General features: G+C 35.4%; 1 protein-coding gene across 2 annotated transcripts; it reads right to left on the bottom strand.

Moving 5' to 3' along the window:
- Window positions 1-58: 58 nt before the first annotated feature.
- On the bottom strand, window positions 59-2,201 carry LOC110666652 (ras-related protein Rab11D). 2 transcript variants are annotated; one of them, XM_021827227.2, is made up of 2 exons: window positions 1,738-2,201; window positions 59-662 (listed from the first exon to the last, which is right to left on the bottom strand). In XM_021827227.2, the coding sequence occupies exons 1-2, from the start codon at window positions 1,968-1,970 to the stop codon at window positions 215-217; spliced, it is 681 nt and encodes a 226-aa protein (XP_021682919.2). In that variant the 5' UTR covers window positions 1,971-2,201; the 3' UTR covers window positions 59-214. The 2 variants fall into 2 exon arrangements, with proteins under 2 accessions (XP_021682919.2, XP_021682920.2); XM_021827228.2 differs by having other exon boundaries at window positions 59-632; window positions 1,738-2,172.
- Between the last annotated feature and the right edge of the window lie 14,435 nt (window positions 2,202-16,636).

Below are 16,636 nucleotides of genomic sequence, written 5' to 3'. Positions count from 1 at the left end.
GTTAAGGCCGTTCAGAAACAGAATGCTACTTAGAAACCAATCAAAAGATAACACAGAATTCAGCTCAATTTTGAACATGCAATTAATCAGCTGCTCATTCAAACTAAACTACAGCAATGGAAAATTTACAGCATAACGCATCACACCTTCCAAAAATTGCTATTAGGAGCATAGAACAGAAAAACCACATTTTTCAAATCCGTGTCTGATCAAATTATAATGAGCTACAACACATCTTGCTTTTTGCTGGAATTTCTTGTCCAGGGCCTGGAATGATGATTTTCTTGCCTGACAAGGATGCAGGGTTGCCATTTGTTTGATTTTCTGCACCAGTTAGAGTCTTTTTGTTTACAATGTTAAATATCTCGGTCAACACTGTCAAGAAGGCAGTCTCGACATTAGTTGATTCCAATGCAGAGGTCTCTAAAAAGAATAGTCCTTCCTTTTCGGCAAATTCCTTAGCATCTTCAGTGGGGACCACCCTTTGGTTCTCAAGATCGGATTTGTTCCCAATCAGAATTATAACAATGTTTTTGTCAGCATGGCTACGCAGCTCTTCCAGCCAACGGGGTATGTGATCAAAGGTTTGACGTTTGGTTATGTCATACACCAGCATTGCTCCAACAGCACCCCTATAATACGCACTTGTTACTGCTCTATATCTGCTCATTAAACCACGAGCACAAAATAAGAAGGAAAAATCTTGATTATCATGATATACACCAAAAAAAAGAGGAAGATTTAGACATTTCATTTCTTTTTTTATAATTTTTAATTGGCATATTATTTAATTATCCACGATTCCCATAGGATGGTTAGAAAAAGAATCAGTCAATTCTCCTGATGATGTCCAGCTGTGTAGATTGTGATGTACACAAGATATTTCATAATAATAAAAAACAATGGGATGGCTCATAGCCTCATAGATATTTCCCACTAATAAAAGAAATCACCTGTTTAGAAAGAATATACTTTTAAGTGGTAAAGAATTGTTCATATTGCCAACCCAAATTCAAACAATAGAACGCTCATATTCTTAGGAACTCCCAAGTGCCCACCATTTAAAAACTGTGTTATCATAAGCACTCAAGTAAATGAAATTAATATGATACGCACAAAACATTTTAAACTAGCCTAGACCCTAGAAGGAGAAGCCTCATACATATAATGGATTTGCGACAATAGGATGAACATATGAGAACTTGCATAATGCTGAGACCCCTCCAAGAACCAAAGTGACTTTAAGCAGGGCAAGTATTTGCTTTTTCAACATGACATAAATACAAAAGGAAACCTTTTTCAATCACACTAGTAAAGGAAAAGGAAGATAAACTTAGTGTCGGGCGAGTTGGTTGGGTGAGAGACTCGGGGCAGAGATCAAAAGTATCAAGAGGAATCACTTGTTGCACACAAAGGTCAGGTCCTAACAAGTGTTGATATGGTCCTGAGTCCTGACATGGATCCAGCATAAAACACATACAATTCACTAAAATGCAAAACTATGCCATTAAATAATCACAAAAATATTTATAATTTCCATTAAAAAACTAGAAATCACAAATCGAAAAGAACAGATTGGTTACATTCTAGAACCACATTATAATTGGTAAAATTGATTTCGGCACATATATCAATCAAATCTCCAAATCAAAGACAGTAAATTTTCCAAATATAACAAAATCCCACAAGTTAATTCAGGAACAGTTTTTTTATGCATATAAAAGAGTAAAGAAGTACCGTTCTTGGCCCGCAGTATCCCAGATCTGGGCCTTGACGCTCTTGTGCTGAATAACCAAGGTCCTAGTCTGAAACTCAACTCCGATAGTAGCCTTAGAGTCTAAATTGAACTCATTCCTTGCAAATCGAGCAAGTATTTGCGATTTCCCCACAGCGGAATCCCCAATCAGCACAACCTTGAACACGTAGTCTATCTTCTGGCTCGGATCTCCGTACCCTCCTCCACTCGCCATTACCACTCTCAAACCTCTCCCTCTAAAGAACCAGAAAGCTCAATTTCTCTCTCTATATCTCTCTGAGTAACAAGAAGAACAGCGAGAGAGATCGATGAATCAATGAATCAAAGAAGAAGAAGAAGAAGAAGAAGAAGAAGAAGAAGGTAGATCTCGCCCAGTCCTTAACAGTCTTCTCTGTGGGAGAGGTTGTGTGAAAAAGAAGCCAAGCCAGAATTTAATCAATCAACAGGTTCAATCATGTGAGAGATGAGCAACAATCCTCTGCGACACGCAACAATCATGGCGGTCCCTGCAGTTGCCACGTCAGTGAATTCCTTTTTTACGGGAATTTATTGGGTGATGTGGCACGTAACAATTGGGGCTTAGGGGCGGCGATAACGAGAGAGAAGTTGCGCGGATGTCCCGGGTGAGCTGTCCGATTGTTGTTGTTGTTGTTGTTGGAGAGTCGACAAGTGACGGTGTCAAATCGAGATTTGATATGTGCAATGATTGAATATAAAAATGAAACGACAAGCAGTTTTAAACTTGGAGGATTAAAGGAGCTAATCAGGGCTTGAATTGAATGTTAGAATTCAAACCGTCTTAATATTTCCGTCAAAATGATTATAAAATGTTTTTTTTATTTTATTTCACTATTAATTATATTTAAAAATAAATTATAAATTAATAATTATCAAAAAATTTTATAAAAATGTTGGTCTCTTTTTTATTTTGTATTTTCTTCTAAAACTTCAATTTATCACTATACAGTCTTTTTTTTAAAGTAATAATCAAAATTAATGTGATTCGCAATATCGAAAAATTAATGTAATTACACTATTTTCTTACACAATTATACAAATAAAAAAATAATCATGTTTTGTGATTTAATAATTTAGTCAATATAATATTTATCCATAAGGTTTTGCTATAAATTATAAAAATAATTTTAGTAACCCTTGTAATTTTAAATATGCTTTATTGCATTCGTATACATTTAATAAGTTTATAAATTATAAATACATGCATGAAAAATATTTATAATACGATATAAATATTTTTACACAATTATTCTTAAATATTAAGAATGCGATACATGCTAATAAGAATTATATTTATTATATTTTACACGTAAAATATTTAAATATAAAATTTAGATATGAAATTATTTTATTAATAAAACAAAATATTTGAGAGATTTAATTGTTTCGAATTGAAAATAGATTTAAGGATATTTTGGTATTTTAATCTATGATAAGAATAATTTACATGTTAATCCTTGAGGGATGACAAAAATCACAATCTGGTCTATCTATCATTAAGGAGAAACAAGTTAGTACTTGAAGTATTTACTATTAGCAAAATAGCCATTATATTAAAAATTACCATTATTGGATTGAAGATCGTAATAGTTTAGTCCATCTCATTACATTTTTTGTAATATTTAGTATTTATAATTTTAATATTTATAACAATTTATGATTGACTAACAATAAATTTTAACAGCAAGATTATTCTTTAACAATATACCTATATTTGACTAATTTGTTTCTCCTTAAAAATGAAGGCATTAAGCTGTGACTTGTATGATACCTCAGGAATTAAATTATAAATTATCTTTTAATTAATGGTGAATTAAATTTGGATGCATGGAAGGATTAATTTTTGACAAAATAAAATATAAGGGGATGACTTGTTTCAAAATAAAAATAGAGGGATTAATAAGTAGTTTTATATATATCTTAGGAACTATCTTATAATTTACCCAATCTTTAAATTAAAAATAATTTTAAAGTAGAACTTGAAAGCTAATTAAAGGTAATTTAATTCATTTTTCTCTATTTTTATCCATTGCTTTTACCTTTTTTTTTTTTTTTTTACTCTATGCAATAGTAATTTTATTATATTTTCAGTTAAATGATTATTAAAAATAAAAACTATTTAATCGAGTGTTTACAATTAATTTTCAGATTGAAGATTACAGTAATTAATTCGAGATATTTAATAAATATAATATTAAATTAATATAAAATCAACTCATAATTTTAGTAATTAAGATTTATATCACTTTGTCATTGTATTTAAAGAATAAAAATAATATAGTTTTTTATTTTTATTGATCTATTGAATTTTGATTACAATTCAACAAATAGATTATGATAGACTGAGTGAACACGAAGGTTCAAAATGTAATAATTGAAAGTGCAGAGGACCGAACGTATCATTGCTTACCTCATTCCTTTTAAATTGTAATTACATGCCTGCCAAACTTTTCAGCTCTGTTTTGAAGACTGAAAATTACTTTTCTAAATAATAACATCATTTTAGATATTTTTTTAAAAAATAATTTATAAAAATTTTTTTTATTTTTTTAATATATTTATAATTAAAATTAATTAAATTTAATTTTTAATTTTTTTTAATATTTTTTAATTAAAATAATTAAAAAATTAATTTTTTTAATAACAATATCAAACACGGCGGATCACCCAATAGGCCACTACCACCTAGCCAGTAGCTAGGTAATTATCACAACGTTCCAAAGCAATCATTTGGGTTTATTTCACTAATTAAGATGGAGCTATTAGATTCTATCAATAAAGAAATTATTGTCTAAATACATTATAAATTTATGATAAAATTTATATATAAAATAATTAAAATTTATATATTTATATTTTAAATTTATAATAAATTAAATATAAATAATTTTTTTTCAAATAAAAAATTCTTATGAGAGATTTTTTTTATATAATTTTGTACATTTGGGTTTTGAGAATAGTAACTTGTGCGGGTTAATCAAGAATAAAAAGAAATTTCTTTTTCTTTAATTTTCTTCATTGTTTTGTTGGATTTTTCTCCTTCTAGTAGTTTTTGGTATTCCCCCACCGATTTTTTATTAAGATTTATTTTTCTTTGTAGCTAGAATCTAGCGAAGCCTGTCAATGTAAGAAAAGTTAATATGGAAGGAGAATGGTTAAAGAAACAAAAATTAATTTACTTTACTTTGTTTAGAGAGAAATATAATTTATTTTTTAAAAAAAGAAAAATAAATATTTCATTCTTTTTTTTATATATTTATTATAATATTGTAAAAGAATATTTATGTATTTTATCTTTTATTTAATTAGAGGAAAATATTTTGAGTTAATTATAAGGAGTTGAGAAATGGAATTTTTACTCATTTCTTCTTCTTTTTTAATTTTTTTTTTCTATTTGATGTTCAAATAAAAAAATTTAGAGAAATTACTTTTTTTCCCTCAATTTAAATAAAGGCAAAAAAAAAATAATAAAAAGAGACTAGTATTTTACTTTATGTGTTGCTATAAATCATTATAGACTTGAGTCACCCTCCTTTGCTTGTCAAGAAAATTAAACGAGAGTTGCCCTTTTTAGGAATCCACTTTTACAAGTGCAGCTACACCAAGCTTGAACTATCTTTGAATGATAATTGTTATATGTTTCCTGAAAATTAATTTTCAAAAGAAAAAGAAATCTCCTAAAACACACACATACATGTGTAATCTCCTAAAACACACACACACATGTGTGTGTGTGTATATATATGTTCTCCTAAAACACACACATACATGTGTAATCTCCTAAAACACACACACACGTGTGTGTGTGTGTATATATATATATATATATATATATATATATATATATATATATATATAGGGGTGAGCAGATTTCAGTTCAAATCGAAAAATCGAACTGAATAAAATTAATTTGATTCAATTGGTTAGGTTTTAAAATTTAATCGGTTTGGTTCGATTTTATATTATAAAAATTTCGATTCTTTCGATTCGGTTCGGCTTGGTTTTGAGGAGGAAAAAAATCAGTTAAATCGAATAGTAATTTATATATTCAAATCGAATCAAATCGAACCGCTTCGATTTTTGAATTAATTTATTTTTATGGGAAATTTATGAATTATATTTAATTATTTATATATATATATAAATTATTTAATTTTATTGATTAATAGTTATTAGGTTTAAATCAAAGTCAAAATTAGACTAAATAACTTGAAAATCAAGTCAAAATTAAAAAATAATCGAAAATCAAAATTGATAGGTTTGAACCGAACCGAACCGAAATAGAGCGGTTCGGTTTGATTCGATTTTTCATTCATTTCGGTTCGGTTTCTAAAATATGTAATTTGATCTTCATAATTCAATTTGGTTCAGTTTGGTTTGAACCGAATGCTCACTCCTATACTATTAGTATTATGCCCTAGAGTATATCATTTGGTATGTATCTTGTATATATTTTTATTAATAAAAGGCATTTTCACTTTTCCGTTTACATAATATATTTATGTGTAATAGAAAAGGTCCATTGATATTTTGTTAGAAATTCTATTCTTAAGTTGTTAATAATATGAGTGACAGTATTTCTAGCACAAAGTATCATAAATTGGTTCACAATCGAGGATTCTTCACAATAAGGACATGAATTATCTAGATAGATTGTAATCATGTTTGTTCCCAAGTTATTTATATGAGATGTAAATAAGATGGAATGGTGAGTCTCATGCCATATAACAAACATGATAGCCACTTATACATGATAAGTAAGCCGAACCAGTGACATTTATGACAAGCACATGTAGTTTACTTTTGTCAATGTATTGTCATAAATCATATCAGTGCATATAATCTTTAGACCTGAGATAGTACAGTTATCTTGTATATAGGTGGTTTGAGTTTGATACTGCTTTCATACTTGTACTGCGTATGGGTATATGGGCATGTGTTGGCTCCTACTAGTTATATATGGAGGTAGGTGTTGATCAAGATGGAATCTGTTACCCTAAGTAAATAGGGATAAAATCCTATGTTCATTTAATTATTCTTGATGTTTCAAGTTTCTGGCCATGACAGATAGATTTAATCAAAAAAGAGTTTCTGATGAGAAAATCTTTTTAATCAAGAACTGGAATTAAAAGAGAACATAATATTCATAGCAAATGGGGTTTGACATAAACCATAACTTCAGCTCGAATTGAGATTTTGTAACAGAGAGATTCTAGTGCATGGTAACATATGATTATAGGTTCATTTAAGGTAAACCTTATTATTAATTGGGTGACCATGGCATGCTATGCTAGGTGTTGACCATGGTATGCTATGCTAGTTGTTAACCATGGTCTATGAGGTACATAAAATGATTTAGAGAAATCATTTATAGTAAGAAAAAGTTCTGATGATATTAAGAGTCGATATCATGTCTCATTACCAATTAGTGATGAGCCTAGTAAGTCACACACATACACAAGTAATCACTAAATTAAATATGATTTAATTAATTAATTAAAGAGTTTAATTTTAATTGATTAATTAAATAGATTTGGTTTGCAATTAGATTGCAAAGTTCCTAGCATGGCTTGAAATCAAATCTAGGTTATTGGATGTATAATATAAATTAAATTTATATTTAAAGTGTTTAAATATGAATTAAATTATGAGAAATCAATTAATAGAGATTAATTAATTAATTTATATTTGATATAAATTGATTAGGAGAAGATACATAATTATTTTGGGTTAAGAACTCAAAATTAAGACACAGAGGTATTTTGGTCATTTCATAGGGTGACATGTGGCACCATGAGATGGTGACACATGGCACTACACATAAGCTTACCATATGTCTTTAATCATGTAAGATGATCAAAGTCAAGATTAAATATAGGTTTGACACTTGGCACAATATGATTGGGTCAATTAAACCTAAATCCAATCAGAAGGTGACATGTAGCAAGGGTTTTAAGTGGTGACCTAGCTATATAAGTGTAAGGATGAAAGAACAAAAATATAAGCTGTTGTATTCTCTTAGTGCCACCACCCTTGGAGTGTTCTTCTTCTCTTCTTCTTCATGTCTCATCAATTCAAAGAGATTTACCAATAATCTCTTGAATTAAAAATACTACAAATTATTTCTAGTGTCCAGTTTACATCTGTAATCTCTTAAAAGGCAAAACCTGATTTTCTAATTGATTGGAAAAGCTTTAGAAGCTGTTCAAGGGGCTGCCATTGGTAATCTTAGTGTGGACAAGCTAGAGGGACAACATCTGGTGTCCTAAGTACATCCCAAAGGTGCCAAATACACTACAATGCATTAAAAAGGTTAATGCACTTATTCTTGATCTAATCTAGGGTTCTAATAAATTAATCTGTTAATTCTAAAATCTTAAGTGGCAAATGTAGATCTAAAAATATATTAAAAGAGTTTTAATAGGCTGTTTATCATTGAAATCAAATAGATAAAAATGAATCTTGCATGATGCATATAACCCTAGATGAAAAATTTTTGAATTTAATGATCTAAACTTATGTTTTTCATGTTTTCGCTCCTTCAATTGGTATCAGAGCCACTATATTTGCCATTTAGATTGTTGATTATATGATTTAATTGTGTGATTTGATCATGAGATCAAAAATTCATTGCTGGTTGCAAAGCAACGTGGCGGCATGTTTGATGAACACCATGGTGCGCATGGTTGATGCACCACAATGGTGCGCAAAGGTAAATGGATGGTGAATGTGCAATTGTTGTATGATCTAATGTCTATTTTATGTCTAATTAAATTGTTTAATTAGAAATATAATCACACAATTAAATTTGTTTGAATGTAATTCAAATCTAAATTTTTAAATTTGTTTGAATATGATTCAAATCTGAATTTTTAAATTTATTTGAATATGATTCAAATCTAAATTTTTAAATTTGTTTGAATATGATTCAAATCTAAATTTTTAAATTTGTTTGAATGTGATTCAAATCTGAATTTTTAAATTTATTTGAATCATATTCAAATATGGATTTTTAAGTTGAATATGAGATATTCAATTTAATTTAAGTATGTATGTTTTATTTAATTGTTAAATAGTGATATGCATGATGGATGATCATGGACTATAAAAGACCAATGTGATTAGATTTATTTCTTTTATATTTCTTTGGGTTGTAAATTAATTAATTTATTTTAATTTATTTTGGGCATGTATTATAAAGGTTGTAATATTTTTTGGATTGTAATTTCATTTATTTAGTTCTTATAAATTCACCTTGGTATGCCAAAGATTACTATGTAATTGGATTGCAAGAAGATCAAGGAGGTCAAAGAGCATTGGTGGGACCAGTGGGAGGAATTTAAGATCAAGTATTGATTATGTATTCTTTCAGCAACTTTTGTAATATGAATGAATTAAATGCACCTAGGAATGCCCTTATTCAATTCTTGGTGGCTTAGAATTGAATCCCTTAGAAAGTCCATGATCATACCATATTTATTATCCATGAATGCATGAGATATATTGTAACACCCCTGTTTGCATAGCCTGGTATAATTCACTATTTCGGTGACCGGTGTCGGTCCGGACTGTCGACACCATATTTTGGCCGATCCCCAAAATCAACAAGACTTTGAAACCGATCCCCAGCACTAGGTCTCCCTGGGCCAGCCAATGACATTTCCGATTTCTCTTTATTTTTCTTTACCAAATGACCATATTTCCGAACTCTCCTTAAAAGGAATTGAATCAATGCTAAGTCCTAACATTCGTTAAAGCCCTGCCGATCTCTCAAATCATTTACCGATCTCTCAAACCCGCTGTCGAATTTCCGGACCCGTCGGGTATATCCCTGATCTCTGTTGATAAATGAAGTGAACTAGCATTAGATCTTTTCTTACCAGTTTTATTGCCGATCTCCTTTTCGGAAGATTAAGAGCTAAGGTTTTGGTTCGGTTTAACGAGGGTTCCGATCTTAAGTTTTCAAGTTAAATTTTCAATTTTAATCAAGTCCCGTTCAGCATTTCTTCCCCACCGATCTCATGCTTATTGTGCTTTCCGATCTCTTATACTTAGATTAATAATTGCATTTAGATACTTAGGCAATTCAGAGATTTTCCGATCACATCCATTCATTGAACAAAAGAGACATTCCATTTCATTTCATTTTTTTTGTACAAGCTATTCGGCTGGGGGATCACCCCCAGCCTGATTTACATTTTGCTCACTCTCTCTCTCACCCTCGGCTTCCTCCTCACTGTCCTCATCGTCGCCCTCAGGAGCCAGGTCGGCCATCCAGGAGAAGTCCTCTTCAGGGTAGCGCTTCTGGAGTTCAGCCAAGAGGTCCTTGTGAGCATTCACATAGGCTCCGGCTATTCCCGCCACCATCTCTTCGTCTCTCTCCTTCAGCTCCTCGTCTTTCTCCTTAAGCTCCTCATCCTTCGCCTTGAGTTCCTCTATAAGTTGAGAGACCTGAGCGGCTTCGTTGGCGTGAAGCGCCTGGACTTCCCCAAGAGCACGGTCCCTCTCAGCCAAAATATGATTCTGTTCGGCCAGCCTGTCTTCATGGAACTTTGCCCGTCTCTCGACTTGAGATATATAATCCCGAGCGAATGAGAGTTGGGATCGGAGGGAAGCCACTTCCTCATTCTTCTTCCCGATCTCCTTACCCAGACGCTGAATCTTTTCCCGAACCATGGTCTGGTTCACCAGACACTCCACGTTCAGGCTCATGGATCGAGTCAAGATATCATCGAGACCATTCCGGGATAGCCTGTCCCGATCCTCCTGAAAGAAGATGGTAGACCCCAGGACTTTGGCAAAATCGGGGTTCTCTCTAACAGTCCGGTTATTCTTCAAGGAGTCGATCAGTATTTGAGCGCCACGAGAAGAGGTCCTCCCAGAAGCTTGAGTTGGCCCCATTTCTGTGCTTGGAACAATTGGGAGAGGTGGAGGCTGCTCTTCCGTTCTAGGAGGAGATCGGACAGCTTCTGAGGTCGGCGGACCCGAAGGTTGAGGCGGGTCTCTTTGTATCTCCCCAGGCTCATGACCGGGTGTTCGAAGCATTTCCGAACGCTTCATCTCCTTTACTTTCCGGGAGATCTCTCTTTCCTTCTTCCGCTTCCTAGAACCCTCACCACCCGCCATACCTGCACAAAGAAAAGGTTAGTGAGATCGCTAAGGTCGTGAAGCGAGATGTAGAAAATACCAATGCCGAGGTCGAGCGGAAGTTCGCGGTCTTGGCGGTGAGCAATTGAATAGTCAACTGGTGCAGCTCGGCATTCACCGCTTCCAAACAAGAATACTTTTGAGTGGCGGCGACTCTTGAGATCCATCACTATTAAACTTTCCTCGACTCGAGGGTAATGTGCTTGAGCAAGGGCCCTGGTACCACCAGCTACGGGAAGTCCTCAAAGCGGCTCGGATCTTTGCTCCTCGAGAATGAAGAAGCAGTTCTTCCAATTCTTAAGGGATGAGGCGGATCGGAAAAGAGCCCGCAATGAGGCTTCGCTGAAAGAACCGATGTTCGTCATCCTTTGGCGAGTTAGTGCATGCGGCTCGGCGAACACCTTAGCCGTAGGTCTGATTCCCTTAGCTCGGCATAGACCTCGGAAGGCTACCAAGATCCGCCACGAGTTGGGGTGAATTTGAACAATGCATGCTCGGTGAAGTTTTAGGACCTCCTTATAGAAATCGTCTAGAGGAACCTCGGGCCGGCCTTTCTTGTTCCTCGTACACCATAACCATGTCATTCTCTTCAAAGGAGTGATCGACACGAAGATCGCCGTGGCACTTGATTAGCTCGTGCATTTAATCGGGCGAATGTTATATTCTTGGCTAAGCGATTGCAGATCGGATTCTCGAAGAACCGGTAGCTCGTCTATAGGAGAGTCTCTCTCCTGAAGAAGGTGCGAGCCTTGATGGTATGACCGCCCCAGAGTTGGAGCGGAGGCCACAGGAGGTTCTTGTTGAACGCTTGGCCCGGCTTGCCTCTTCTTCATCGAGACGATGACCACGAACCGAATGGAAGGAGGGCTCGCTCTCGACCTCGACCTTCGGCACTGCTCATTTTCAAAAGAAACAAAGAATTTAAACTAAAAAGAGGATCAAAGCCCTTACCGGAGTCTGATCGGCGTCGGAAGAACTTGAGAAAACGAGAGAACTTCGAAGTTGTGAGCAGGGGATTGAAAATGGAATGAGAGAACAACTGGCTAACCCTCCCACCCCTATTTATACTAGTCCGAGCATTTAATGCTCGCGAGGTTCTAGGCAGTGCATCGATTGGTGGGACTCGACAGTTGTTCTGACACTTCTCTCAAATATTCGAATGTTCTGAGATCGGTTAATTGAAGATCGGCATAATAAGTTAAATATTTTGAATAAAGGATCAGTTAAGTGTCATTCAGGTAAAGAACCAGATCGGATAATCACATTAGAGATCGAAAAACAATCAATGCAAAAATAATAAGATGATAACCGACAAAATAAAGTCTTTATTTTCAAAAGATCAGATTACATCATTTGGGCGATCTCTAGGGATCGGATTACACTAAAATTGGATCACATCATTTCTGTGATCTCTAGAGATCGGATTGCATTGAAAATAAAATACATCATTTGGGCGATCTCTAGAGATCGGATTATGATAAAGGTCTAATTACATCATTTGGGCGATCTCTAGAGATCTGATTACATTGAAGGATTACATCATTTGGGCGATCTCTAGAGACCGGTGGAACATCCTATCTAAAGGACCTATGTCAAAGCCTAGTCTCGTGGCTGAATCAAAAGAGGTGTTTGATCAGGAGACCGACTATTGACATCGGATAGATGTACAGCTCAGATGGGGTGACTATGACTCAAATGAAGATGAGAGACATCGTCACCGATGTTACCACTCGAAACCGACCCGCTGTCGGAACACCCAATGTGGAGGAAAGACGCTGTCGGAACACCCAATGTGGTAAGAAGCCGAATAAACTCAGATGAGCGACTCGAGACCGGCACGATCAAGCTCCGCAATCCAGATCGGTCAATTGATCCAGTTCTCTCACCGTCATCAGACAAGGTTATTCGATCACCGGGATCGTAAATTTTCAGTCGGTGAGTAAAAAGGTCCATCGGAAAGGGATCAAAAGCCACAGTCTTAGCCGGAATTACTGCCGGAACAGTTAAAACAAGTAAGAAGGAAGAGAGGAGAATCAGATGAAGGAAATGTCTCTGTTGTCAGGGGTATATATAGGGGGAAAACGAGCATTTATTGCTAAGCAGAAAACGAAGCGGACGCTTCGGGAATCGAGGGACAATTAATGCTTTGACCAGACCGGACCTGAAGAAGGGAAAAGATCGGAATAGTAGATCGGAAGGTGGGAGACCAGCATGAAAGGTCGGAAAGAACATGTGAAAGAGATCAGAAAGAGGAGGGATCGGTAGGCAAAAAGAATAAGACAAATCCCAATAACCGTCGTCAGAATCAGAGCCGAGGTAGTTAAGGCGTTGCAAACGAGATCTCCACCGCACGCCTAAGAATCGCCCGCAATGCTGACAGTGCGAGGTATGTCATGTGATCTGTACATTCCAATCTCCACCGTTGATCCCACTTGAGGACAAACCGGAACCCTTAGATCAAGAGAGAAGACGACAATACGGCGTCTTTCGCTCTTAGCCCTCAGATTGTTCCGGACAAGGAAATTTGGACCGTCAGATGGAAAGAAGAAAAGGACAAATATTATGAAGAGTGATCTCAACCATTCATTTTGATTCTCTTTAATTCCTGAACCTTCGATCATGTCCTTCGAAATCTTGACCCTCCATCTCCCTCAAAATAAATCCTGACCCTTCACGAAGAGCACCCGATTCCTATAAATACCTGCATAAAAACTGTTCAAGGGACGGACGGAAAAATAGACAAGAGGCTGTTATTATAGCAGAGGAACTCTGAAAGTTCATTTAGTTTGTTACTCTGCTACTTAGAAGTGTCGATTAAAAAGACTTTTGAAACTAGTTTTCTGAAGTGTTTTCTTGAAGAGATTCTGAATACTGGAACTCTACATTTCCAGTTTGTTCATTATCTGGTCATACTCTCACTTTCTGCCTTTTATCATCTCTGTTTTCACTGTCCAAGCTCAACTTCATATCACTCGGTTCTTTCTATCTTGATCTGATCGCATTTTAGCTAAGTACCCTCCAGTTCACGAAGAACACCACCCTCAGGCCAATCAATCCGTTGCCTTATCACCATTCGACACCCCATAGTTATTTCAATAAAATTGGCTCCTTACAGGTAAGAGCTCAGTTTTATTAAGTGCCTATATTTACTTTCCGCATTTCCTTTGTTCTTCTTACATCTGTGACTTTCTTCAAGATTACTTTTGTACAAACGATCCCTAAAGAATGACACTCCCAAATCATCTCTTTAGTGATCAGTTCATTTTTATTAATCTTTATCATTTCTGAAAGCAAGTTTTCTAACTCCTAGTAGTATGTAAATGGTTGGGTAAACGTAGGTAACTGCAACTTAGAGGTCTCTTTTAAAAGAAAAAAACATGAATAACACGTCAGGAAGATAGCCAAACTATTAGGCTGACGTAAACAGCAATTCGGCAAGATGTCATAAAGCGAAATAGAACCAAAGTAAACAAAACAGAATAGATCGGATGTTAATAGATATTGGTAAAATGACTATATGAAAAGGTCAGTGAATCAAGTCTAGTGTTCCCCGTTCAGCCACAGGGTATACAGAAACCTTATCCCCAGCATTTTTGAATGCCAGAATTCTTAGTTTTAGGTTCTTAGGACCCGTGTTGTGTAGTTAAATTTTTAAAGGTCGGAAAAGTCTTTGTCCGAGTCCCGTCAAAATGGAAGAGGTCGGAAGAGTCCTTATCCTATCCTTGCCTAAGAGTTTTAAATCAACAGTTAAAGGAGATCAGAGGAGAATTCTTATCTGGTCTCCAACCCGAAATCCCAATAAAAGAAGATCGGAGGAGAGTTCTTATCCGGTCTCCAATCCAAAAATCTCAATACTCTTAAAGGAGATCGGAGGAGGGTTCTTATCCGGTTTCCAATCCAAAATTTTAATGAACCATTAAAGGAGATCGGAGGAGAGTTCTTATCCGATCTCCGATCCAAAATTTTTAATACATATTTAAAGGGATAGGAGGAGAGTTCTTATCAGGGATACAATGCAAAACACCAATAAATATTCAAAAGAGATCGGAGGAGAGTTCTTATCCGATCTCTAAATCAAATTTTAATAAATATGCAGAATAATCTATAAACAAAAGACATTACTCAACTTCAACTCACTAAGGTTGTCTCATTTGCTTATGTATCCGGTAATCCAAATGGTGAGAAAGAAAATATTCCCTATATCGGAAGGGTAACATATTCATTCGAGCCTTCCTAACTATCAAATTTGAAAGTGTAAAGTTAAATCTACTTACCCTTGTTAAGGGACGAGGTGAGGTGCCTAACACCTTCCCCACCGTTACGGACCCCTAACCAAGAATCTCTGTCTTGAAGTGGTTTCATTTTTAATTTATTTCCCCAAATGGTTTTCTTTAGTTTCCCTCAAAACTAAGGTGGCGACTCCTCACTCTTTCCCACTTCGGTGAGTGATCGTCCAGGCGACCGCAAAAACCCATTCACGACTTAGCGACTCATTGGGATTATTGTACCCCGGTCTAGTGGTCCAAAAGTAGATTTAATTTTGTCCGATCAAATTATAGTTAGATAGGCTCATTCGGCGATGTTGTATGCGTTAATTATTATTGCTGCTAACTATTTTGTTTGTTTTACCTGTCCTATTCCTTACAGTGCTCTTCCTTTCAAAAAAGGGAAAAAAAGGGAAAAATGGAAAAACAAAATCCCCCTAAATTGGGAAGAGGTAAAGGTGTCCCTTCACACACTGAACACTCACACAATGTCCTCACACACTATGGTCCTAACCCGGGCTTTCTTACCCTTTTAGGAAAGTAGGAGGGGGGTCATGTAGCGGCAGTGGGTTTTACCCGTTAGTATCCTTGAACGCTTCTGCACAAATTGAAACTTGTTCTATTCACCGTGATACAGTGGAATTTTCCGATAATATCATGGGGGTAGAATGGGGCTCTCTTGTTCTGATGGGACAATTTGGGAACTGTGGCTTTTAGAAAGTTAGATCTGAGCTAAACTATCACAATAGTTGAAAGCGTAGTGAACTACCTTATAAGATATAACAATCCATATTGGTAGCACTCACCCGGTATTAGGAGTCTCCCTACTATAGGACAAAAGGGGCATACTTACTCTTACCCTATTCTGCTTTAATTTCCTTTTGTTCATTTTTTTTTAGGGTAATCTTGAATCCTACTAGAACACCTACACATTTTCCTACTTTGATAAATGTGTACGTGTCACCCTGTCAACAGTATGATTCAAAATTACCCCAATTTGTCTTACTAACGAATTTTCCCGCAGGCATTACCAAACCAAGAGTGCAGTAAAGGATAGGCATCATTTTTATCATGGCATCCTCGAGTCGATCGGCGAGAAGAGGCTCGAGCTAAACTTTGGTCCAAATCAGCTCATAGGTCGATACCCTCGCAAAATGACGTTTCCGAGGCACACGCTAGCTCAATACCTTCACTAGATCTGGATAAAATAGAGGTCAGAATGAACAACCTCAAGGGTCTGTCTAATGGATGGAGGTCGCTTCCCGATCAAGTGCGATTTGAAGAGAAATGCGGGAGGAGTGCAACCTTAATGCAAGTCTATGTCCATATCCTGGCATTCATAGGCATGTTGAGGTTTTGGTATCCTAAGTACGGGGTATTATCTTTCAATGACATTGATACGGTCCCCACTATGGAAGAATATCAAGCATTCTTTGGGGATCCCATACTC

This window comes from Hevea brasiliensis, chromosome 10 (assembly GCF_030052815.1).
Source record: "Hevea brasiliensis isolate MT/VB/25A 57/8 chromosome 10, ASM3005281v1, whole genome shotgun sequence".
NCBI lineage: Eukaryota > Viridiplantae > Streptophyta > Magnoliopsida > Malpighiales > Euphorbiaceae > Hevea > Hevea brasiliensis.
The sequence above is the reverse complement of the archived record's forward strand: the minus strand, read 5'-3'. Positions and strand labels throughout refer to the sequence as shown.